General features: G+C 62.4%; 3 protein-coding genes across 6 annotated transcripts; 2 read left to right on the forward strand and 1 right to left on the reverse strand.

Annotated features, from left to right (window-relative positions):
- Positions 1-119: 119 nt before the first annotated feature.
- Positions 120-4,956, forward strand: AK1 (adenylate kinase 1). 2 transcript variants are annotated; one of them, XM_042052149.1, is made up of 7 exons: positions 120-197; positions 1,452-1,494; positions 2,526-2,561; positions 3,319-3,482; positions 3,690-3,806; positions 4,239-4,430; positions 4,736-4,956. In XM_042052149.1, the coding sequence occupies exons 2-7, from the start codon at positions 1,485-1,487 to the stop codon at positions 4,799-4,801; spliced, it is 585 nt and encodes a 194-aa protein (XP_041908083.1). In that variant the 5' UTR covers positions 120-197; positions 1,452-1,484; the 3' UTR covers positions 4,802-4,956. The 2 variants fall into 2 exon arrangements, with proteins under 2 accessions (XP_041908083.1, XP_041908085.1); XM_042052151.1 differs by lacking the exon at positions 120-197 and adding an exon at positions 1,213-1,262.
- A 2,265-nt stretch (positions 4,957-7,221) lies between these two features.
- On the forward strand, positions 7,222-18,711 carry ENG (endoglin). The gene is made up of 15 exons (XM_042052133.1): positions 7,222-7,753; positions 11,691-11,848; positions 13,967-14,101; positions 14,675-14,837; positions 15,030-15,186; positions 15,342-15,471; positions 15,711-15,885; positions 15,972-16,114; positions 16,247-16,384; positions 16,650-16,694; positions 16,796-16,906; positions 16,998-17,243; positions 17,444-17,507; positions 17,579-17,680; positions 18,085-18,711. Exons 1-15 carry the CDS (start codon positions 7,237-7,239, stop codon positions 18,201-18,203), a joined length of 2,403 nt encoding a protein of 800 aa, XP_041908067.1. The 5' UTR covers positions 7,222-7,236; the 3' UTR covers positions 18,204-18,711.
- Positions 18,564-23,415, reverse strand: FPGS (folylpolyglutamate synthase). 3 transcript variants are annotated; one of them, XM_042052142.1, is made up of 15 exons: positions 23,404-23,415; positions 22,298-22,426; positions 22,139-22,192; positions 21,958-22,022; positions 21,766-21,880; positions 21,596-21,673; positions 21,239-21,300; positions 21,034-21,136; positions 20,859-20,936; positions 20,642-20,789; positions 20,464-20,562; positions 20,133-20,283; positions 19,957-20,032; positions 19,557-19,623; positions 18,564-19,460 (listed from the first exon to the last, which is right to left on the reverse strand). In XM_042052142.1, exons 1-15 carry the CDS (start codon positions 23,413-23,415, stop codon positions 19,033-19,035), a joined length of 1,665 nt encoding a protein of 554 aa, XP_041908076.1. In that variant the 3' UTR covers positions 18,564-19,032. The 3 variants fall into 3 exon arrangements, with proteins under 3 accessions (XP_041908076.1, XP_041908077.1, XP_041908074.1); XM_042052143.1 differs by lacking the exon at positions 23,404-23,415 and adding an exon at positions 23,198-23,328; XM_042052140.1 differs by lacking the exon at positions 23,404-23,415 and adding an exon at positions 22,542-23,109.
- Positions 23,416-23,421: the final 6 nt, after the last annotated feature.

Raw genomic sequence — 23,421 nt, forward strand, 5'->3', positions numbered from 1 at the left:
CCCCCCCCGTTCTCCCCCTGTTGTTCCCCTCGTTCTCACCCCCGTTCTCCCCCGGTTCTCCCCCCGTTCTCCCTCCCTGTCGCCCCGCGCCGCCCGCTCGCGCTGCCGGTGCCGCGCGCTCCCGGCGTGCCCCGCGCGCCGCCGTGCTCTATAAATAGCGGTACCGGCGGGCACGGCGCGGGCGGCGGCCGGTCCAGGTCAGTGCGGGGCCCCCGCGGGGCCCGGGCCCGGGGCAGTGCAGGAGCCCGGGGAGCCTTTGCTTGGCGCTTGCGAGGGGTGGCGGGAGCACTGCAGCGGTGCTGGAGCAGCCCGGTCCGGGGAATCCGGCCCCAGGGAGGGGCTGCGGGGGGCTGGATGCCGGTGGGATGGGAGGGGTGGGTTGGAGCTGGCGGTGAGGTGAGATTGCCGGGGGCACCCCGGGGTGCAGCCCGCAACGGCCTTGGCTGGGGAGTCACAAGGCCACCCTGCACCCCCCCACCCAGCCCCCTCCCCAGCCCCGCCCCGCGCGGGTCAGCGCCCCCCCCCCCCCCCCCTCGCCTCTGGACCAGTCACCTCCACATCACCCTCACCCTGCACCCATGGGACCGGCACCACACTGGATCAGGCGCCCAGCCCGCACTGAGAGCCGGGGCTGCCCGTAGCGTCTCATCGCCCCACCAAGAGTGGTGCCAGCTGTCTTGGGTCTCAGCGTCCCCACAGTTAGGAACCCGGGGGTCCTGCACCCCCCAAACCTCGTCGGGGCCATCTCAGGACCCTCAGGCATCTCCCACCCGCAGCGCTGGTGGGACGTGACCCGGTGCCGGTTTCAGTCCGGCCATTCTTAGCCTCTGCCCTTTCGAGGTTGTAACACGACCTGTCAGCGGCCACCGGCTCCTCTGGTCACAGAATGCCCCATCCCTGCTCCTCGTCCAGCCGGTTTGGGGTGACGCACTGTGGCCAAGCAGGTCGTGTGCTGCGGGGCTGGGTGTGGGCAGGCGGGGTAGCCAAACACCCCCCCGAAGTCCTGGGGGTGCAGTGGGGTGCTGCAAGCCCCTCCTTAGGACACCCCGCTCAAACCAGCCCGTGGGGAGCTGGGGGTGCCGTCATCCCTTGGTGTCCTGGTGGCACCGGGCATCCCGAGCGGGTTTCCGGCTGTTGGGCAGCACCCCAGGCATTGGGATGTGGGAAGGGCAGGGGAGGATGCCGGCAACGTCACCACGCGTCACCCGGCATGGGGATGCCCTTACCGCAGCCGGATGCAGAGGGTGACTGCTGGGAGCCAGGTGAGTGATGGCCGCAGAAGCAGAGATCCTCAGCTCCCTATTTCAGGGAGAAGCCAGGAGTTGTGTCTTCCGTCCCACCTCCCCAGCCTGTCCTTGGAGCCAAAAAGGGAGACCCTTTCTCTCCCCAGACGCTTGGTGACCCGTGTGTCACTGATGTGCTGAGTTGTTTATCCTGCTCTTCCCTTGCAGCCTTAAGTGCTTCTGTGCCTAGACCACGGCAGCATGTCGGCAGGTGAGTGATCCGTCTGCATCTCCCTGTCTCCCTTGTATCCATTCCCTTGGTTGCCTGCATCAATCCCCCCTGGAATTAATCCACTTCATCCCCACAGCATCCATTCCCTCTGTACCCCCTTGGTCCCCCCTGCATCCACCCCTTCTGCGTTCCCCTTCCCTCTCTTCCTCTGTCCCCTCTGTCCCCCCTGCATTTGTCCCCATTACATGCAGCCCCTGGTCCTCCTTGCATTCCTCCCCTCCACCCCTCCCCCATGTCCTTGCCTCTCTCTCTTCTGTCCATCCCCCGTGTCCCTCCAGCCCCCCCACACACACCCCACATCCCATTGGTCCCTGCCAGCCACTTGGCTCCATCCCCAGCCCTGGGGAGTGCTGGGTGCCAAGGAGTTGAAATTTCATCCAGCTGTAATCAGGAGATGGGAAAGTGGCCCCAGAGCAGCTCAACTTTATTCTTAGCTCTGCTTCCCCCTGTGGCATCACACCCTGGCATCACCCCACCCCACAGCTGGTGCACAGATCCCACAGGTGGTGAGAACCCTGTGCCAGGGTGCTGGGGATGGGGTGGCCAGTGCCACTTGCACGTTGGCCACCAGGTCCAGGGACCGATGCTGGGGTCCAGAGACTGCTGGGGTTGTGCCAGGTGCTCAAGGTGGCCGTGCCAAGCCAAGCCTGCCACAACCCCTGTTAGCCTGCCGGGGTGACACGCCGGCCACAGGGATGGATGAGGCCAGTCCCTGCCTGCGGTGGAGTCGTGGACAATGACTACCTCTGGGACACCACGTGGTAGTGGGATTCCAGCCCCATGGCTGAGGTGCCATGGGGTCTTTGTGCTCAGATGTGTCCAGACATCCCAGCCTGCCAGGTGACCAGGACACGCGTCTGCTTCCCTCTCCATCTTCCCCCAGGACTCTGGGATCGGTCCCCTCCATCCCCAGGGATGCCTGCCCTGGATCTGGCACCCCCTGGGGACACCTCACTCCCCGATGGACCTTTTGGCTTTTGATAATTATTTTTTTCCTTTCTCTCCTCCAGAAAAGCTCAAGCAGCACAAAATCATCTTTGTGGTGGGTAAGTCTGTGTCCAGGTCCTGTCACTGGTGGGGTCAGCCCAGGCCTTTTCCCTGTACCTCTAGGCTGGGGAGACAGGGGTGGAGGCTGAGACTGGGCTATTCCCAGGCACTGCAGGATGGCCATGGCTCCAGCTTGGCTCTTCGAGGCCACATGGGGTATGCTGGGACCAGGAGAGGTGTATACCAGGAGTATGCTGACACCAGAGAGGTGTCTGGTGACAGTAAACCACTGGGGGTTGATGTGACAACAAACCCCTGGGAGGTAAAGTGATAAAACCTTGGTTGGTGATGCCCTGGGTGTCATCAGGGTGTGGTGATGTCCTGGGTGCCATCAGGCAGTGGTGATGGCCAGGTGCCAATAGAACAGTGATGTCCTGGGTCCTGGATAGAGTGGTGGTGCCCTGGGTGCCATCTGGCAGCAATGACAGGGGTCATGATACCCTGGGAGCTACTGGGACAGGGACATCCCAGATGGGGGTGGGGATGCCCTGGTGCCAATGGGATGGTGATGCCCAGGGGAGTGATGCCCTGGGTGCCATCAGGGTGTGGTGCCCACATGCCAATTCCCAGCAGCCCATGCCACCCCCAAGCACTTAGCAACCTCTGGAGAAGCTCTGTCCATTCACCTGGTGCTTGGCTTCGGGAGACCAACCAACATGTCACCAAGTTCTGAGGACTCCTGTGTGTCTGTGCTGCTGCTCCCATGTACCCCTCCCTCTCCTTACCCATGGCTTGGGGCACACATGTGCCTTGCAGGTGGCCCTGGCTCAGGGAAAGGGACACAGTGTGAGAAGATTGTGCAGAAGTATGGCTACACCCACCTCTCCACGGGGGACCTGCTGCGGGCAGAGGTCAGCTCGGGCTCAGATCGGGGCAAGAAGCTGAAGGCCATCATGGAGAAAGGAGAGCTGGTGCCCCTGGTGAGTCCTCACCAGCCACCAGCTGCCACATGGTGGGGTGTGCAGGGGTGGCAGTGGGGACACCAGATACTACAGTAATGCTTGACACATGACTCAGGCATCTCTGGCCCTGCTGTCCCAGGGTAGGGTTTGCAGCAGGGATTGGGAATGCTGGGTGGGAGTCGTTGTCCCATATCAGCCCTAGAAGCTCTGTCCTCCCCTCTCCAGGACACTGTGCTGGACATGCTGCGGGATGCCATGGTGGCCAAAGCAGACGTGTCCAAGGGCTTCCTGATCGATGGCTACCCCCGCGAGGTGAAGCAGGGAGAGGAGTTTGAAAAGAAGGTGAGAGCTGGTGCCATGCTGTGCTATGCTGGGCCATGCCACACACCAGCATAGCACAGGGACTCAATCCAGCAGCAGCCTGGCCTCTCCATCCCAGCGAAGATCACATCCCAGAAGGGTCTAAACTGGGCAGCAGGTCCCCCTGCCTCAGGGACAGCCTGTGCCCAGAGCACAGTGAGAGGGACCAGGGTGTCCTCAGGCTGATAGTGCGTGACAACAGTGCTGACATGATGGTGATGGCAGGGAGCCAGGGCTTGGCCACAGTGTCCCTTTGCCTCCTACATGGCCCTAGAGACCACTGGAACAGTGTCCTGGTGCCCCCAGACCAATGCGGAGCGAGACAGAAGATGGTGTGGGGACCGCTACCATCCCAAACCAAAGCAGACCCACACCAACTCAGTGTGGTGACAAGTGTGTCCCCTCTGTCCACAGATCGCCCCCCCCACACTGCTGCTCTACGTGGATGCGGGGAAGGACACAATGGTGAAACGCCTGCTGAAGCGAGGTGAGACAAGCGGGAGGGTGGATGACAACGAGGAGACCATCAAGAAGCGTTTGGAGACCTACTACAAGGCCACTGAGCCTGTCATTGCCTTCTACAAGAGCAGAGGCATCGTCCGCCAGGTAAGCAGGAATGTGGCTGATGCCAGCACCCTCCAGCCCTACGCCTTGGGGCTTGTGTCCCAGGGGAGGGGAAGTGATGGATGGGGATGACGAGGGAAGCAGGAAAACTCAATCCTGCCTAGTTTGGGGTGGGCTTGAGCCCTCTCATTCCCACCACGACCCCCTCCAAGGGTGGCCTGCACCCCTTTGCCGTAAATGAGCCCTGGTCTCTTCACCCATGGCCAAAATGCATCCTTGGAAGAGCTCCAGTTGCTCTCGGATGAGAGCCCTCGAGCGAGTCCCTCAGCTAACCCCTCTGTACCCAGCTCAATGCCGAGGGCTCCGTGGAGGAGGTTTTCCAGCAGGTCTGCACCCACCTCGACTGCCTGTAACCAAACCCCTGACCCCACTCCCCCCAGTGCACTCCAGCAGAGACAGCGGAAGCGGCTTTATCCTGTTTTCGTGGACAGAGCCACGCGGAGGAAATTTCAAGGACATTGTGTTTGGCTCTTTCCCGTCTCTCCCCAGTAAAGTTCACTTTAATGAATCCAGACTTTATCTTTTTCTTCTGTTGCAGGAAATGAGTTTTTCTTTCCAGAGGGGTTTTTTTTTTCTCACCCTCTGTCCCCCCCTGCCCCTCTGGAGCTGATTAAGGGCAGGAAGCGGGTGTTTATCCCACCGGGGCAGTGGGATGCTGCGCTCAGAGGAAGGGAGGGAGCATCCCAGCCGCTTGCCCTGGCTTCCCAATCCGTGGCCTGCAGGGAGCCTGCTCCTGCATCCTCCAGCCAGTCCCAGCCACCCTCATTCTGTCCCGATTGCTGAACCCCCTCGTGCTCTGGGTGTGTGTCCAGACACACAGACAAGTCTGAGTCGTGTCCTGCACATGCGTCCCTTCCTCTCAGCTCTCCCGCTGGCTGCCAGGGGCTGGAGGCGACCGGATTTGGGATGGGGATTTCCACCACTTTCATGCCTTGGCATTTCCTTGTTTCTGTTGGCTGTCAGGGTTTTTTGGGGTATGCAGTGGCTGCGCTGTGATGATTTGTGCTGGCACGATGCCCTGGAGTGGGGTGCTCCCTGTCCTGCTGTGCCTGGACACTCACTGCCATCAGTGCCACTTCTCAGCCCTGATCCCAGAGGATAACGAACGTGCTGGGGACACCCAGATGAGCCCGGCCACCAGGCTGGGTGTCCTTGTGGCTGGGGGACTGGGTGGGTAACCCCCCATGGTGGTGAGTCACAGGACCCCAACAGACAGAGCAGTTGGGGGTGCTGGCATGGGGGACAGGGGATGAGGGGGTTCCCCAGCACCTCACAGAATCACCCAGGCACAATGCCATAGCAGAGGGGCTGCGGTGGAGCTTGGGGACAGGGTATACCCAGCCACAGTGAGGGCAGGAGGCAGCAGAGCTGCAACCCCAACAGGGCCCCCCACCGCTTACTTTTGGGCTGCTGGGAGCTGGGCACGGAGCCAGGGAGCTGGGAGGGCAGGAGGGGCGGCAGCACTGGGGTCAGCCAAGGCCACGAGGCCAAGGAGTCAGAGTGGAGAAAGGAAGCCAGCAGGGAAAAAACAAAACTCCCCAAGACAAAAACCCAAACTCACCAGTCAGGCCCGTGCTCGGAGGGCCACAAGCCACCAGCACAGCCCAGGGCACTGCGGGGAGGCAGGCGCGCAGGAAGGATGCAGCCATCCGGCCAGAGCTGGGATGCTGCCAGGACAACGATCCAGGGCTGGGGCCAGCGAGTGGTTGCCTCATGCTGCTGGAGACAAGGGGATAGGGGGGGTTGTGTGGTTTGGGACACCATGGCCTAAAGCTGGGGAGTGGGGAGACCCATCTCTCTTGTGCCTCCAGCCCTCTTTGAGTGTGCTGTGAGTATGCCTCAGTTTCCCCAGGGCAAAGGAGTGGGACTCGGACCCTGCCCTTCTTGCCAGTACTGCCCTTAGTGCTTGGTGTTGGGGTTTAGATGCTTTTCCTCTGGTTTGAAAGCCCAAGGCCATCCCATATGCTGCAAGGGGGGAAGATGCTGGGCTGAATGGGGTGCAGGGGGCTGCACATGTCATGGTCACCCTCCCTCTGTCACACTGTGATTGCCATCATCCCGGTGTCCATCACCGAGGGTCTCTTGGTCGTTGTCCTGCGGTGTCACTGCAGGGAGAGGGGTGCGGGAGAGCCAGGGGATCCTGTGCCATGTCCCGGTCCCCATCGCTGTCCCCATCCCCGGGTGAGCACCCGTCCCCGCGGTCCCCAGGAGATGGCAGTGCTCTGTCGTGGGAGATGGTTCCTGCTCACCCCGGGTCACCGACATCTCCGGGGACATCCTGGCTGTTGGGGACAGGCGCTGACTTCCCTGGCACGTTCCGTTCTGTCCCCATGCCCGTGAACCGTGAGTCAGGATGAAAACCACCCCCGGGGACCTGCGCCCACCCCCGGCGTGAGGGTCTCAGCCCCACTGATAGCTGTGTGCCGGCTCTCACCTCGGCCAGCAGAGAGGTGTGGGGAGGAATGGGGCAGGAGTGCGCAAGGGGGTTCCGGGGTTCCCCCAGCCACCTCATGGCTCCCACTTCGGCGGTGCTCAGCTGTGACCCCCTTGCCCGTGACTCACTCACCCAGGCCCCCTTGTCCCAAGGGATCTCCTGACCCCAAGCCCACCTGCCAGGTAGGGGTGTCCGGGCAGCCCCGTCTGTGGCCGGGCCAAGGGTACAGGCAAGGCAGGCAGTAGTGCTCAGGGGCTTCCCCCTGCCCACCAGAGTGGGCGTCCAGAGCCATGGGGGACCCACTAGCCTGAGACTAGCCCTGCTAGGGTGCTGGCTGGGAGCAGTGGGAGCTGAATGTCGGGGGCAGCCGTCTTCCCCATCGCCTGGGCCAGCGCCTGTCCCCATGGCCTGGGGCAGGCCCTCATCCCCATCACTGGGGGCAGCTCGGGAATAATTTGGGTGGGTGGACCCCACCAGAACCCCTGTATCCCATCCCTCCCCTCAGTAGTGCCAGCCCTGGGAGTCCCTGGCTGCACTTACCCCGGGTACCAGTGCCCTCCCCCCGCCTGGGGCGCTTCCAGTGCGCCCCTCCGGAGCTGCAGCTCCGCACGGCGCTGTGGGGAAACTGAGGCACGGCGCCTCCGGGGGACGGGGGATCCATCCTCTCCGCCCCCCCCCGGCCCCGTCGGCCCGGCCCCAGCGCCGCCAGCGGCATTTCCTCCGCCGCGGACCCTCCTCCGAAGGGAGTCGGTTTCCTGCCGCTGCCGCCGCCCGCACTCGGCGCTGGCTCCCGGGGAGCGGCCGCAGGCGGACATGGGCCCCCGCTCCGTCCCGCTCCTGCCGCTGCTCCTGGCGCTGCTCGGCCGCCCGGGTGAGTGGGGACGGGGGGCACTAGGGAACCGGACCCCAGGGATGAGACCCGCGGGATGGGACCTCGGGACGGGACAGCCGCCGCGGCGGCACCCACCGGTTACTCCGGGTCGGTGGCCAAAGGGGTCCCGGCTGTCCCCGCACAGGCAGTGTCCCCCCCCGGGAACCCCCCGGGAGAGGAAATTTTGGGGAGCAGCTCCGATGTGGGAAGGGACAAACCCACCCCGATTCCCGGAACGCACACAGCACAGCCCTGCCGCTCCCTGGGACCCCCGAAATCCCGGCTGCGTCACCGGGGCGTGGGAGGTGTTGAAGACGCCCTGGCTGAGTCCCGACCATGACGGTGGCACACGGGGGGTCTGGGGTGGCTTTGGTGGCTTCCCGGCACTGTGGAGTATGGAGGGGTTGACCAGGAGGTGGGGATGAGAAATTGGAAAAAATCCTTAAAACCTTACATGGGATGTGGGGATGGAGCAGGCGATGAGAAATGGGAAAAAACCCTTAAAGCCTCATGTGGGAGTTGGGGGCTTATCCGCCTTCAGAGCAGTCAGAGCCACCCTGAGATCCCTGCAAAGCCACAGGGGGAATTTCAAGGAGGGACGCGAGTGCTGATGGAGCTGGGGGAGAGGGACCTGGGGCACTCAGGGACAGGGCCCACCAACAGAGGGGAAGGGAACTGGGAAGGCAGCAGCTGCCTGGAGAGGTTGGGGCCAGCGACACTGAGTGTCCTGGCTGGGTTGGTCCCTCCTGGTCACCTTGGGGCCAGTGCTCATGGGTGCTGCTGGGGTGGCCCCACTGCCAGGCTTGATGCCCACTCTCTCATATCACAACCCTGTCTATGGCTGTGCCAGACAGTCCCTGTCCAGTGAGGCTGTGCCATATGGGCCATGTCCCCTATAGCTGTGCCATGCAGTTCCCATCCTTGTAGATGTACAGTAAGTCCCGTGTCCTGTGTAACTGTGAGGCTCGGTCCCCATCCTATAGCTGTGCCACTGTCCCTGCCCTATGGCAGTGCCATGGTGTCCCTACCCTATGTAGATGTGCAGTAAGGTCTGTGTCCTCTGTAGATTTCTTGTACAGTCCCCATCCTATAACTGTGCCATATGCTACACATCCTGTGCCGTTGTGCCACAGAGGTCTTGTCCTTCCTGTCTGTGATGTATAGTCCCTATACCACACAGCTGTGCCATCTGGTCCCCATCCTACAGGCTTGTGCAATGTCATCTGTGTCCTGCGTAGCAGTGCCATGTGTCCATGACCTTTGTATTTGTCCCTGACAGTCTCCATCCTATATGGCTGTGCCATACATACCCTAACAGGGCTGTGCTGTATGGGCTGAGTCCTACATAGCTGTGCCATATGGTCCCCACCCTGAGTGTCTGTCCCTATGGTTCCTGTCCTATTTATCTGTGCTATATGATCCCCATGTTTCGTAGCTGTGGCACACAGTCCCTGTGCTATGTGATGAAGCTATACGGTCCCTATGCAGCTGTGCTATATGAGGCCCATCCTATATGACTGTGCCATATTGTCACTGTCCTAGGTAGTTGTGCCATATGGTGCCCATCCTGAGTATCTGTGCTATATGGTCCATGTCCTGTGTAGCTGTGACATATGGTCCCCACCCTGCCTACCTGTGCTACTCACACCTTGTCCAGGTGCTGCTTCCTCCTCACAGGAACCTCTGGGGCTGGGAGTGCCCACAGCGGGTGCAGTGCCATGGAACCGGGATGCCCACAGTGGGCACAGTGCTATGGGGCTGGGATGTCCATGGTGGGCGCAGTGATGTGGGACTGGGGTGCTCTTGGTGGGTGCATTGTCAGGGTGTCTCACAGACACAACCAGCTTCCAGAGGTGAGGGACTTTGTGCCCCCTCGACAGGGGCCAGCACTGCTCCCCATGGGGTGAGCATGTTCTGGGTCGTCCCCTCCCATGTCTGAGGAGAGGCTTCTTGGCACCTGTCTGACTTAGAGAGTGGCAGGAATGATGTGGTTTGAGTCAGGCCTAAAGCCTGGACCCATCCACCCCATCATCTGAGCCCCAATGCCACCTCAGCATGGTCCAACAGCCAGCAGTGGCTCAGAGGATGAGAATTCCTTCTCAGGTTTGCAGTGCAGGGTCCATCCCCATTCCTGACTGGAATCAGCACATTACACAAGTGTCGAGGCAACACAGCCGGATGCAAGGGTGCCAAAGTGTCGCTGCCCATCCCATGGGCATCCTGTGCCGCCAGAGCCACCCTTGACCTGTGCCCCCCACCCCGGTGTTCTCTCTGCCCAGGCCTTTCATCTGCTCCCAAAACCCCAGGAATTGCCCCCCCAGCCCCTGACCCACGGGGGAGCCACAGCGGGATCATCCCCATTCCCTGATCTCAGCTGCACCAAAGCAAGGGAGAGTGCAGGTTGGAAAAACATAAAGTGGATTTTCTTTCTTTCTTCCTTTTAATTTTTTTTCCCTTTCCTGGACTACAAAAATAACAGTGTCCTTATCTGATCGCCCCAGCGGCCCAGCTGAGCCCCCTTATCTGATCCTGACATAATGCTGGAGCCCGCTGCTTTCCCCAGGGACAGACAGTGCCCAACTGGCACCGCTGCCCCGCATCCCCTCCGCTGGCATCCTTGCCCTGCGCCAGGGGTGAGCCCAGCCACGGCCCCCAGCCCTGCCTGACCTCCCAGCAAGATGCTGCCCAAGGAGTGATGAGCTGCCTGTCCTCTGCCCAGCAGTGCTGAGGCCACACAGCCATGCCCAGTGCCGTCAGGGCAGGAGTGGAAGGGAAGAGGGACACAGCCTGTGGCGCCCAGATAAGCGGCTGTTTATCTTCCTCCCGATGCTGCCGGCCACACGGCCGCCATTCTGGGGGGAGGAAGCGTTGGACAATAAGTGGGTCCACAGCAGCGTCACCAGGGGTCTGTGCCGTGACCCCAGCACCACAGCCAGGCCACCCCAATGGTGAGATGCATGTCAGGGACACTATGATGGGCATGGCTTGGAACGAGTGGCCCTTTGCCAGGTGCTGCATCCTAAAAACTCAGTGACCTGGAGCATCACACCCTCTAGCCGCAGTCCAGTGCGGGTGGCTGGGTGGACCCAGAGTGCAGTCCAGACATCTCCCTGTGCATTGGCTGGAGCCGCCAGGGATGGGAAAAGATGGAGTGGGAAGGGACAGAGCTCAGTGGCCACCTCCAAAGGAAAACACAGCATCCCAGGCACTGTTGCCCCATAGAAAGCCCCCAGCCGTGACCACGGGGGTCCATCTTGCCCAGCCCCCTGGAAGGGAGCACCCATGGGTGCAGACGGTTCCTCGGGGCCAAGTTGAGGACAGCCCGGCCACAGCAGGGCTGCCTGAGACAGAGGAAACTGTCGAGGCACGTGGGGATTTACAGGATCAGGCCTTCAAATGGCTGTTTGCGCTCAGGATTTCCCTTGGCAGCCGCCGGCCGGCCCCGCTCGCCGCGCGCCGCCGGGGGCTTTGGGATGGGGCAAAGCTCACGCCTCAGCGCCCGCGGAGGATGAGCTTTACAGCCATTTCCATACCTGCGCTTCCCATTTTCCTGCGGCGGAGGAATGCGGCGCGGGGGCGGGGGGGGGGGGGTGCTTCCGCAACTGCCCCAGCCTTCTGGGCGGCTGGGTGCGAGTTTTGGCACGCGGCAGTGCCGAGCGGGGACAGTGGATTTTTCCAGCCCGGATCCAAGGGTCATTAACGTGATTGCGGAGGGGGCTGGCGGTGGCAGACGGGCCCCGAGCAAACACGTAGCAGACGGTCCCGGGGGTGCTGTGCTGGCGGTGGGGCCGTGCTGACGCCGGGCCGGGGGCTGAGGCTGCAGGGGCAGTGCCGGCGCTGGCGCAGACATTCAACCCCCTCCCGCATCGTGTCAGCCCGTGTTGTGTCACCCCACATCCGTGCGGCGGGGACTGACAGTCTCTTGTTTTCCTCCCAGGCCCCGGGAGAGCCGAGGGCTGTGACCTGCAGCCGGTGACAGCGGAGCCACCCATCATCCTCTCCTATGCCACCAGCACGGTGCCACGGGGCTGCGTCAGCAACAGCTCCCTGGACACTGGCCATGAAGTCCATGTCCTCAGCGTCAGGTGGTCCAAGGTGGGCGAGAGGGGTCCCAGTGCATCCCCCCAGAACATCTCCTTACACTGTCACTTCACACTGTCACCACAGCACTGTCACCCTGTCACTGTCCTCAGCAGGCAGGGTGTCCCAGCTGTGAACACTTTCCTCTAACTAAGGAGCAGTGAAAGGACCTGGATTAACCTCCTCCATGGCACCTTCTCCAAGCTTCTCCTCCAAGCACAGCCATGGGCATGTCTGCCCCTGATGGGGCTTTAAAGACTTTAGAGGCAAATTCTTTAATAGCCCATGCTGCCAAGCAGATATTCCTGTGCTGGACACCTCAGGACACTCCATTTCCCTGGGGAAGGTGGCCTGGTTCTGGCTCAGGACCTGAGCAGAGCCACGGGTACCCAGCGGTGACCACACTGGGGCGGGAGGGAGGGATGGAACGTGGAATGGAGGAAGGGATGGAAGGTAGAATGGAGGAAAGGATGGAGGAAGAGATGGAAGGAGGGATGAAGGGAGGGATGGAGGAAGGAGTGGCAAGCAGAAACCTGTCTGCCAATGTTGGCATGGCCGTACTGAGGGGTTATAACCACACTGTGGGTGCTTTGGGGCAAGGATGGTGCAGGGCAGTGGCAGGGCTGGCGCTGGCACTGGCTGGCACTGTTGGGTGGGTTTGCACCAGCGCATGAGTTTGCATGGCAGCTCTGTAGGACAGCCTGGCTTCTCTCAAGCTGGCTGGGGCCCAGCACCCGATTTTGGCCCAGCCCTGGGCCACCCGGCGCCACACTCCCCCCTCTCTGCCACCTCCCAGTTCTCCCAGTTCTGCTTTTGGAGCAGAGGGGGAGCCAGGCCAGGAGGCGCTGGGGAGGGTCGGTTTTACAAGGACTCCTCTGGCCTAGCCTGGTGTGACCTGGCCTTGGCATCCTGGATAAGTGCCAGGGCTGGGGGTGCCCCGGGGTTGTCACCAGTGGCAACAGGGGACACGCACTGATGTCACGGCTGCGGCACCGAGCCCTGTGGCGCGCAGGGGAAGCTGGGCAGGGACGCGGCTCCACTTATAGAAGAATTACTGGAAGCTGCTTTCTATAAGCAGATCCCCACGACGAAAAAAAAAAGGAGAAGAAAAAGAAAAAAATAACCGAAAAGGCGGCGGTGGGGAGCGCCGAGGCTCCCGCCACTCGCGCAGCCAAACAATGGAGTGCCACAAAACACGCGGCAGGAAAAACAGCCGCCACCAGCTCCTCCCCAGCGCTCGGGGCCACCCAGGGTCCCTGGCCACCCACGCTTGCCACGGGGCCATGGCCAGGCCGGGATGCCCACAGCCTCATCCCACCAGCCCTGTGCCCGGCACTGGCAACAGCATCCACCCACCCAGTCCCCGGCTGGTTTTCTCTGCCCACTGCCTGGCTCAGAACTTTGAGAGCTGTTATTCAGGCAGCAGTTGCCAAATTTAGCACCTGGAGTTTTGACTTCCCCATCCGGATTTCTGGCTGGAGGCAACCAGGGAGTGCTAGCCACAAGGAATGTTGTGTGCCACCACTGTGCCCAGGCATCTCTGCACCTGAGCCTGGAGCAGCTGCACCATGCTGGGATAGGGCTGGGAAACCTGCCAGGGGAATGTCCCGGTGGCCAGGGTGGGGATTCTCCAGTCTTCAGTGGGAGACATCCCAGTACCTACAGTGAGGATGCTCTAGTGCTCAGGGTGGAGATGCCCTAGCCCAGTGCAGGGATGCTCCAGTCCTCAGTGTGGGGATACCCCAGTCCACAGAGGGGTGACATCCTCGTACCCAGTGCAGAGATTACTTCGTCTCTAACTCAAGGATGCCCTGGTCCCTAAGGAGGGGGTGCCTAGACCCCATTATGTGGGGTGTCCTGGACACCGGTGTGGGGATACCACCATCTTCCAGGTGGGGATACCGCTGGTCCCTTGCTTAGGGGAGCCAGGGAGTGTTTGCCCCTGCCAGTGTGGGTACACACCCATGTGGCATCCCTGCCCCCTAAACCCACCCATGGCTGCCTCTTGCATGGCTCATCCTCAGGGCCAGCCTGAGGTCTCTCCCTGCTCCCTCTGGCTCCAGGGGGCAGCCAGGAAGGTGACAGCAGTTGGGGCTTGGTGGCATGGTGGTGACACTCTCTCTTCCACCCCAGGCCTCTCCTGTCCCACTGATGGTAACAGCCACTCCACGAGATGATACCTGCAGCCGGTCAGCAGTGCTCGTTCTCCTCTGCGCCCACTGCTCTGCCAGCATCACCTCCCCGTGCTCAAACCTGATCATCCGCACCGTGAGTGCCACAGACCATCGGGAGCAATCCCAGGGGGAAGCAGGGCTGGGGCCATCCGTGGGGGTGTTTAAGGGTGTCACTGGTCCCCCTGATTACCAGACATGATGCTTGTGGTGCCTCAGGGAGGAGGGGATGCTCCTGACCATTGCTGGCGGCGCCGAGCACTGGGCTGGCCAGGCAGGGAATGACGCACAGGGCTGGAAAAAGCTCCCATTTCCTCCGGCTGGCGGGAGGAAGGTCAGAGATGGGGTTTGGCTCCAGTGAGCTGAGCCGGGGTCAGGCGCTTTGTTAGCAAAATAAACCTCCTGCTTTGTTTGTGGCTAATAATAAAGTGGGCTGAGCCCTCCACGTGCCGCTGGCCGCTCTCGCTGCTCCCAGCTTATGGCCCCGAAAATCCCCATTCATCCAGGGTGACCCCCAGCCCAGGCTCCAGGGACACTCACCTGTTTTAGGGTTCACATGTGTACCCTGCACACTGTGGGGAAAGGTTTCCTTGCTTTCCCATGCCAGCCTGTGTAAGGGAGGGATGTGCCTTGCCCCTCACCCTGGCTTAGGCTGTCACTTGGCCCACAGGATGCCCATCTCAGCCCGGAGGCCATCGGAGCACCAAACCCTGAGCCACCCATGGTCTCCAGCAAGGAGCAGCTGCTGACTTGGGCTCTGGCTACCTACGGGGGCATCACATCATACAGTGAGCTGCAGGACCCCCGCAGGGTCCAGCTCCACCTGGGAGAAGGTGCGTGAGGCTGGGGCTAGCACTGGGGGGCTGGAGTGGGCAGCAATGATCTTCCTGCTCCAGAAGGGTAACAACCTCCTGGGGCAAAGCACCTTCCCCGGGGAGATGCCATGGGGACTGATGCCTCTGGCCCTGAGCCTCTCCCCACCCCCTGAGCCCAGTTTGACTTAGATGACCCCACCGCCTACACAGATGCCCACAGCCCTCCAGAATGCATTCCCCAGGAGCACTTCAATGCCATTCTGCACCTTGAGACTGAGGTCTTCTTCCACGGGGTGAAGAGCTGCTCACGTAGTGACGCCCAGAGTTCCAGGGCTGCTCACATCATCCATCTGCAGTCGGAGCCCAGGTACCACGGTGCCAGCAGTGGGACAGGTGGTGGGATATGCTTGGAGATGCTTGGGAAAGTGTTAGGGTGTCTCAAAGGCAGAGCCCCACATCCCGAGTTGGATGTGGGACCTGTTGGTGGGGAATGCTGAGAAGGGAGGTCTTGTGGTTTTGCAGCTCCCCCATCAAAGAGGTGAACCTGTCTCTGAGCTGTCCCGAGAAATCTGTCGGCAACCAGATGCTCATCCTGCAGAGCAAGGCCAACTTCACCTGGTCCCTCTCCTTGAAGTGCTACATCCAGTTACTGGTAGGCTGAGGGGAATGTGTCTTCCCCACCACCCCCACCAAGGGGTCTGCCAGGTGCCCAGGAGATGCTGGTGGCATGGGGAGGGTGGCAGGAGGGTACTTGGAGACATTAGACATGAGGAAGTGGCAGCCCCCTTGCTGCAAGCCCTCATAACTGGGATGAACCCTGCCTCATGCACCCCCAGCTATCCGGTCTCCACTTAGCCCCTCTATGGTTCCCCCCTTTCCTCCTCACTGCAGGTCTCTGGGAGTTACAGGATGGTGCCCTTATTCCCAACGCTGTTCCCTGGGGTTCTCTTGCCTGACACAGAGCAGGACCTCATCGCTAAAGCCTTCGAGAAGAACTACAGTGTCATTGCATCCTACTCTGCCATCCCTGCCAGCACCCACATCAGCCTGGAGATCCAGGGGCACGGTGAGGCCTCCGGCACCCCAGGGCTGGGCGGGATGGGGGCTCCCACCACTCCCACTCAGCCCCCCACTCATCTTCCTGTCCTGCAGAGATGGCCAAGACACCTGTGACAACCACCCCCCTTGTCATCACACAGCCCCCAGACTTGCCCCACCAGGTGCTGCTCACACTCAAGCCCTGGAAGTGCACAGATGAAACCATGGAGATCGTCATCATCAGGTCTTACCTGGAGGTGAGGAGTGTGGAGAGGGGTCCCAATGTCCACCAACATCACTCAAAAGTTGCATTTTCCTCTGGGTGCTTGGGGTGGGTGGCACGGGACTGTCTCCAGTCAGTGGATGACTACAGTGTGCTTTCCTCCCAGCCGATCAAGGATGTGGTGAACATCACCCTGAGGGACATCAGCTGCCAGGCAGAGAAAAATGCCACCCACTTCATGTTGAAAAGCCCCCTCAGCCACTGTGGCACCTCACTGGAGGGCAGGGGCTATGCCAACAATGAGGTGAGAGGGGGGCTGGCTGGGGATGTTGCCCCCAGCCCCACTGATGGACCATGAGAGCTTCAGTGATTGCCATTGGGGCTTCTCCACCAGGACCTCCTTGCTTTTGCATGGCTGGAAACATCATACTGCATCCCAGGGCTGAGATGGAGGGGGAGTGTGTGGGTGGGACAATCCCATCCCATCCCATCCCATCCCATCCCATCCCGAAAACAGACCCTGGCAATGGGGACCACTTGACTGACCCAACCTTTCTGCCTTGTTGCAGCTCATCCTCAGCCTGGCCAAGGATGCAGTGCTCCGGAGTGTGCGGGTAAGGGCTGGGTTTCCCGCCGTGCCCAGGGGTGGAAGAAGGTGCCAGTGTCACTGTCGGCTGGGTGCTGGGTGCCCCCTCAGTGCTGCTCCCTCTTGCAGGTGGGCTTCCAGTGCGAGATCCCGCGGGAGCTCTTCCTGCGCCTTTTCCCCACCGCTGCCTTCGAGGCACCGCAGACGGAGCTGGAGATCAACAAGGAGGCCTTTGTGCAGGTACTGCCACTGTCCCGGTGCCCAGGCTGGGCAGTCCAGCCATCTCTGGGCCAGTGACCATGACAGTGTGCCCCATTCCCACCCCACGCAGGCGTCCATGCGGTGGATGGATCACCCAGCTGACCTGCAGCTGAAGGAGTGCTGGCTGGTGGCCTCAGGGAAGGAGCCAGTGCTGCTGGTGCAGGGTGGGGAGGCCCGTGGCGCTGGGGTGGCCGTGCTGGAGGGCCCTCCCAGCAGCCATGGGAGGAAGGTCTGGCGCTTCCGCTTCACCTACACCATTCCTGAGGATGGACACATTCCCTTCTCTGCCATGCTCAAGTGCAAGGCTGGCTTGCAGGTCAGTGTAACCCCCCACCCTGTGATGCCACCATGCTGGTCCCCATTGGCAGTAGCAGCCTGATGGGTTTGTCCCACACCATTGGGTGATGGATCCAGGAGCAGCATTCCCCAGTCCACGAAAAGCTTGGGGGCCCCCAGCTCTGTCACCCTATAGGGGTGCACGTCTTCCCCCTCTCACCCCAACCTCCACCTCCACAGAACGACACTATCTTCGAGAAGGTCCTGGAGGTGACAGTGAAGGATGCCTGGCGGCCGCTCAGCTGTGAGTTCAGGGCAAGGGAGGTGGTCAGTGGGAATGGGAGTGGCAGTGCTGACAGTCTCATCCTCCCACAGACCGTGGGCTGGGGCTGGCCGCTGTCCTGGGCATCACCTTTGGTGCCTTCCTCATTGGGGCACTCCTCACTGCTGGGCTCTGGTACATCTACTCACACACCCGTGAGTATCCACCACCGCTGGGGACCCCCGTAGTGGGATGGGGGTGCCACGTGCATGTACCTTACTGGGTTGCCCATTTATCCCTCCTGGCCAAAGTCCCCAGGTGAGCCAGGCTGCTCCACTGCCCTCATCTGTACAGTCCTGGCAATGCTACAGGGGAATAACCCTGCTCCAGGTGTCTACAGCTCCTCAGGGTCCCTCCTACTTGACTGGGGGCCCCTCTGCCGTCTGTCCTCACTCCTGCTCATCTCCATCCTAGGGGCTGTGGGGCCAGCTGGGGACTGATCCCTGAGGGTTTGTGTATGAGGGCTGGAAGGTCCCACGGGGCTGAGCCAAGGCCACCACTGTTTGCCCTGAGTGTGGTTTCCCCTTGGTGTTTCCCCGTGGCGGGCGGTGTGAGCCAGGTCCCATCTCCAAACTGCAGCCGGTTTCCAGCACGGCGCCGGCCTCGGAGAGCAGCAGCACCAACCACAGCATCGGCAGCACCCAGAGCACCCCCTGCTCTACCAGCAGCATGGCCTGACGCCCCCGGGACCCCCTGAGCCCACGCAGCCCCCGGCCAACGGACTTAGGGACCCACCCCAGTGCCACTAAGCTGATTTTTTGCCCCAAACCTCAGGCCGAGCCCAGAGGGGGCCTCCATTACTCATTCAGTGAATGCTTTGGCCCCCCAAGGGCAGCCCACACCGGGGGGGGGGCACCCTGCAACCCCCCTGGGGTCCCCCGCTGCAGTGGGGAGGCAGAAAGAGCAGCTATTGCCAAAGCCTCCCACAAGGCTCCCCATCAAATGGGGGGGAGAAGTGGGTGCCCCCTGGACATGCCCCAGCACTTGGGGTGACCCCCGTGCCCTTCCTGCATCCCCCCTAGAAGGCAGCAGGCACCCTTGGGAGCAGCAAGAGGTTTATTTGTGGAGGATGGTGCGAGGCTGCTGCCCTCCCACAGAACAACGGGCAGAACCCACCACGCCCCCAGCTCCCTGTCCAAGTTACAAACTCTTATCAATAATAAAAATCTTCCCTATGTTAAATTAATCGCGCCCTGATGCCAAGCTTTGCCACAGCTTGAGGCTCCCACCTACCAGCCCCCCAGGCACTGGGACCTCATCACAGCTTGAGGCAGCCCCCCACACCGTGGGGGTCCCCCCAGTCAGTCTCACTAGGGAGGGGATGGAGGCCAGGAACATCCCCCCATGGACAGTGTCCCGGGAAGGGCACAGGCAAAAGGCGCTGGGGTGAAAACAGCCATGCCAGGATGGGGTGGGGAGGTCCCACGTACCCTCCAGATGCCTCTGAGCATCAAAGGGGGCAAAACTGTTGCTTCAAGTAAACAGAGGTGCAAAGCCCTGTCCCCCATTACTGGGACAGTGCAGGGTCGAGCAGCTGCAGGGCCCCCCCCACCAAGTGCAGGCTGCCGGTTACCAGGACACGGACAACGGCTGCCTCCCGCAGCAGCACAGCCCCACTGCTGGCTGCGGGGTGGGGGTGAGCCCCCGAGGCTGTGGGGGCTGCCAGATGGGGGTCCCGGCCCTGTGCTACCCACTGCAGCGCCTGGGCCAGGCACGGGAACACGAGGGCTGGGGAATTGAGCGGTCGTGGGGCTGGGGGCACCAGGAGCAGGGAGCCTCGGGTAGGGGCTGGCTGCAGCAGCCCCCCCACCCACAGGGGAGATGGGAGCCAGGGGTCCTGGCCCACTCTTTCCTCCAGGAGCGTTGTCCACGTCCGCTGGTTCTCCAGGCAGCGGGTCAGGGCATTCTCCAGCGTCACGTTGAAGTTTTGCTGGTCTGGAAGTGATGAGGACAGCAGTCAGGGATTGCAGGGGGAGCTGGGGAAGGATCAGGATGGGGGGTTGTGGGAGACCCTGTCTCCCCAGCACTCACCTGCGTTGTTGGCCACCGACACCTCCGTGAAGTTGGGGCAGAAAACAGCGTAGTCGAAGTGACAGGGCTGCAGAGACAGGAGGAATCAGCACTGTGGGAACCCTCAGGACCCACCCATGGGATTTCCACTGGGACCAGTCCCACACCAGTGGGGTTACAGGGGATGGGGCAGGGGGTGATCCAAGTCCCTTCCCCACACCCAGGGCTATGAGACCCCTGCAGGGGGGAGCTGAGGTGGGATACACCCCGGGACAGCAGGGTGGGCAGACAAGACAGACAGACAGACAGGGTGCCAGCTCCACCTCACGGCTCCCTGCACCCACAGCAAAATGGGTCCCAAGACAGGCAAAGAATCCAGGCATCCAGGCACAGTGACCCCCCCGTGCCCCCCAAACCTCACCACCAGCAGCTTGAGCAGTGCCGCCGTGTCCCGGTCGCCTGTGGCATTGAAGAGCAGCACACGCACCTCAGAACCACTGCAGGGAGAAAGGGCAGGTGGCCCATGCCCCCAGGGGACCTCCAGCACCACCACCACACCCCCACAACGTGCGTCCTCCCCTTGCATCCTTTCCTTACTCATGGGGCTTGTCCTGGTTGAGGGCGGCCTGGCGGAACCAGCGGACACAGGCCTGGATGCTGCTGGTGGTGTGAGCTCCGTCCAAGTACCACGTCACAGGGCCATGGGAGAGCACCTGAGTCCGGCCCAGCCACTCTGTGTCCCGCAGGCCTGGGGGAACACAGGGCATGACTGGGACCCTCATACCTTCCCCAACACCGGCACCCCCATGGGGATCCAGTGTAGGGCAGACTGTGCCCTCCAGCACACATGGCAGTGGCTGGGGTCCAGCATGGCCCCGCTAAGCCCTGTGACATGGCGATGGGGGGTCCCAGCATGACCATACTGCACCTTGAATCATGGCATCAGTCAGTCGGAAGGCAGGCGCCACTGGCACTGGCCTCCCCACGAGCTCGGTGCTCGGCGGCACTTCCTTCAGCTCCCCAAGAGCTAGGGAGGACAGGTATCCCACTGAGACCTCAGGGGCCCTGGTGGGGTCAGGCCCCCTGTCCCCGTCCCCCCACCTTACCCTGGCAGCCGCGGCGCTGCAGCCACATCCGCGCCAGCTGCAAGGCCAGGGCGGCGTTGGAGCGCTGGTGGGCACCCGCCAGCCCCAGCTCCAGCGCCCGGCAGCCCTCCTCGAAGTCATCCAGCTCTGGGCAGAGGTAGAGGGGACACTGCGGGGAGAGGAGGCTGAGCCCCCCGCCATGGGGCACCCCCCATCCACGCCCCTGCCACCAACTCACCTTCCGCTCCTGGGCTCGCTCCCTCAGCACCTCCAGCGGCCGCTCCGGCTGCGCCACGGTGAATGCCGGCACACCTGGCTGGGAAGGATGGGCGTGCTTAGGGACATGGGGGTGCTCAGGAACATGGGGGAACACACCCCAAAAACACAAGAGAGAGAAGACCAGGTCTCCTTACCTTAAAAATGCCCCCTTTCTGCCAGGCGATCTTCTCCATGGTGTCCCCTAGGATGCTGGTGTGGTCGATGCCCAGGGAGGAGACCCCACACACCACCGGTGCCCTGGGGATGCAGCACGGCAGTTTCCCTGCTGTTCCGCCCTCCACTGTGGGGACATCAGGCCCTGGCAGCCCTGGGGATAGGCTCAGCCCTGCCAGCTCCTACCTGATGATGTTGGTGCAGTCATAGGTGCCGCCAATGCCAACTTCCACCACCGCCAGGTCCACCTGGGGATACGGGGACACTGGAGCCATCAGAGCCACCAGCAGCATATGTCCCCATGGATTCAGGGATGTGGGTGGAGATGGGTCCCTGCCACCACCCCTTCCAAACACACACCTAAGCACACCCCGCTATGTATGGGAGAATCATGCACCTGGCACAGCATCCCCTGTTTACAGCCACGATAGCCTGACCCACACAAATTCTGCCCCAAGTGCGGGCTGGATCCCACATCCCCCCTCCCTGAGGTCCCCACCAACCTGACATCTCTGTCACAAGCTGGAGGCCACCACCACTGACCTTCTCCTGCAGGAAGACGTGGAAGGCCATGATGGTGAGGAAGCGGAAATACGCCGGCATGCTGGCATGCACCGGGTCCTGCCAGGCAGAGCAGGGTGAGGGTGAGCACATGGCCCTGGGAGCAGGGGACCCAAGGGAGGGACCACCCCCACAAACCCTGCTGCCCCCACCTTGGTCTCCTCCAGGCGGTTATAGACCAGCCAGAAATACTTGTTGAAGAGGTCCTTGCTGATGGGCTGCCCATTGATGCGGATCCGCTCGCGCACCTGCACAAGGTGAGGGGAGCTGGGGGTACAGAGCAGGAGGAAGAGTCAGGCACAGCTCCACTGGCCCCTCAAAACCCTCCTGACCCCCATGCCCACCTGTAAAAGCCCGTCTTCAGCCCGTAGCTGCGGAGGATGCATTCAGTGAAGGCACATGCTGAGCCCTGAGGAGACAGAGGTGTTAAACCCCCTGTTCCAGAGCAGGGGCAAACAGAGCAAGGGACACCAGCAGCCCCCCCTCAGCCCCCCAATCCCCCACAGCACCGCCCACCCGCCTCACCTTGCCCTTCGTCCCCGTGACGTGGATGATGTTCAGTCGATCCAGGTCCTCGACCTGTAAGAGTTCAACCACCCTGTGAGACCCCCGTGGCAGCCAGTGTCAAGCATGGTGGCACTGCTGACAGGACAGGGGGAACAGGGACGGGGATCAGCTCTTCACCTTCAGTCCGCTCCTCTCCAAAAAGCCCTGCATGGCTTCCAGCTGGGCCTGGGGGTCACCACGCTCCCGCTTCACCTGCTCCAGGTAGCTGGCATTGGTCTGCAGGGTGTTGAGCATCCGGATTGCATCCTGGAAAGACCCCCAGGGTAATCAGGATGGTGCCCATCACCGCAGCCTTGGGGCCGTGCCAACCCCCACAGAGCCAGGGGCCAGTCTGCCCAGACCCCGCTGCACCCTAACCCACCCCTTCAGGCTCAGTCCCCTCGGCGGTGTCACTGGTCACCCACGCCGGCAGCATCTCCGCCATGGTGCCGCGGAAACGTGCCGGCAGCACCAGACCTTGTCACGGGGACAGGCTACTTATGGGCAGAGGTTACCCGCCCCTCCCCAGGTGCCCCTTGGCCCCGCGGCGGGGCACAACACAGCCCAGCGCCGGCACCCACGGCTGCCCAGTGGGACAAGGTCGCCGCCGGCGGGAGCGGGACGCGCTCCAGTGCGCACCCATCCTGCCGGTGCTTAATGAGCGGCGCTAACGAAGCAGCAACGCTGCACCTGCACGGGGCACCTGGGACAAGAGGTCACCGAGCCCGCCAAGCCCACGCCAAGGGGACGTGAGCCTGGCGCTGCAACGCCGTGTGCTGCACGGGGGACCTGGCATGGCACCAACCCACGTCCCCAGTGTGGGGACACTCCACCCAGGCAGCCGGACCCTGGCCCACCGGGCAGTGGCACTGGCACCGACGGCGCTTCCAGCTCTGCGGAGCGGGACCGCTCCCGCCCGCCCGGGGGGAGCTCCACGCCGGGAACCGCCATCACCCCCCCCACGACAGCAGGCGCAGCCGCGTGCGGCCGGGACACGCCGTGGCTACCGGAGCGGCCGCCGCTGCAGGCCGGGCTCACCCGCGTGCTGCCACGGGGCACGGCGCTTTGCGGGGTGACCCGAGCAGGAAGCGAAGACACGTGGCGCGCGGCAGCCGGCACGGCCCGGGGCTGCGGGAGGCGGCGGCAGAAGGGGGTCGGGAGGGGAGGTGTCTCTGCCGCCCCGCGCGGAACCGGAGCCCCATCGCGGCCCCGTGCCCCGCCCGGTGCGCGGCCCCGCGCAGTACCTGGTAGTCCATGGCGGG

Source organism: Corvus kubaryi, unplaced genomic scaffold, assembly GCF_017639235.1.
Source record: "Corvus kubaryi isolate FWS band 111438036 unplaced genomic scaffold, C.kubaryi_AGA036_p1.0 78, whole genome shotgun sequence".
Taxonomy (NCBI): Eukaryota; Metazoa; Chordata; class Aves; order Passeriformes; family Corvidae; genus Corvus; species Corvus kubaryi.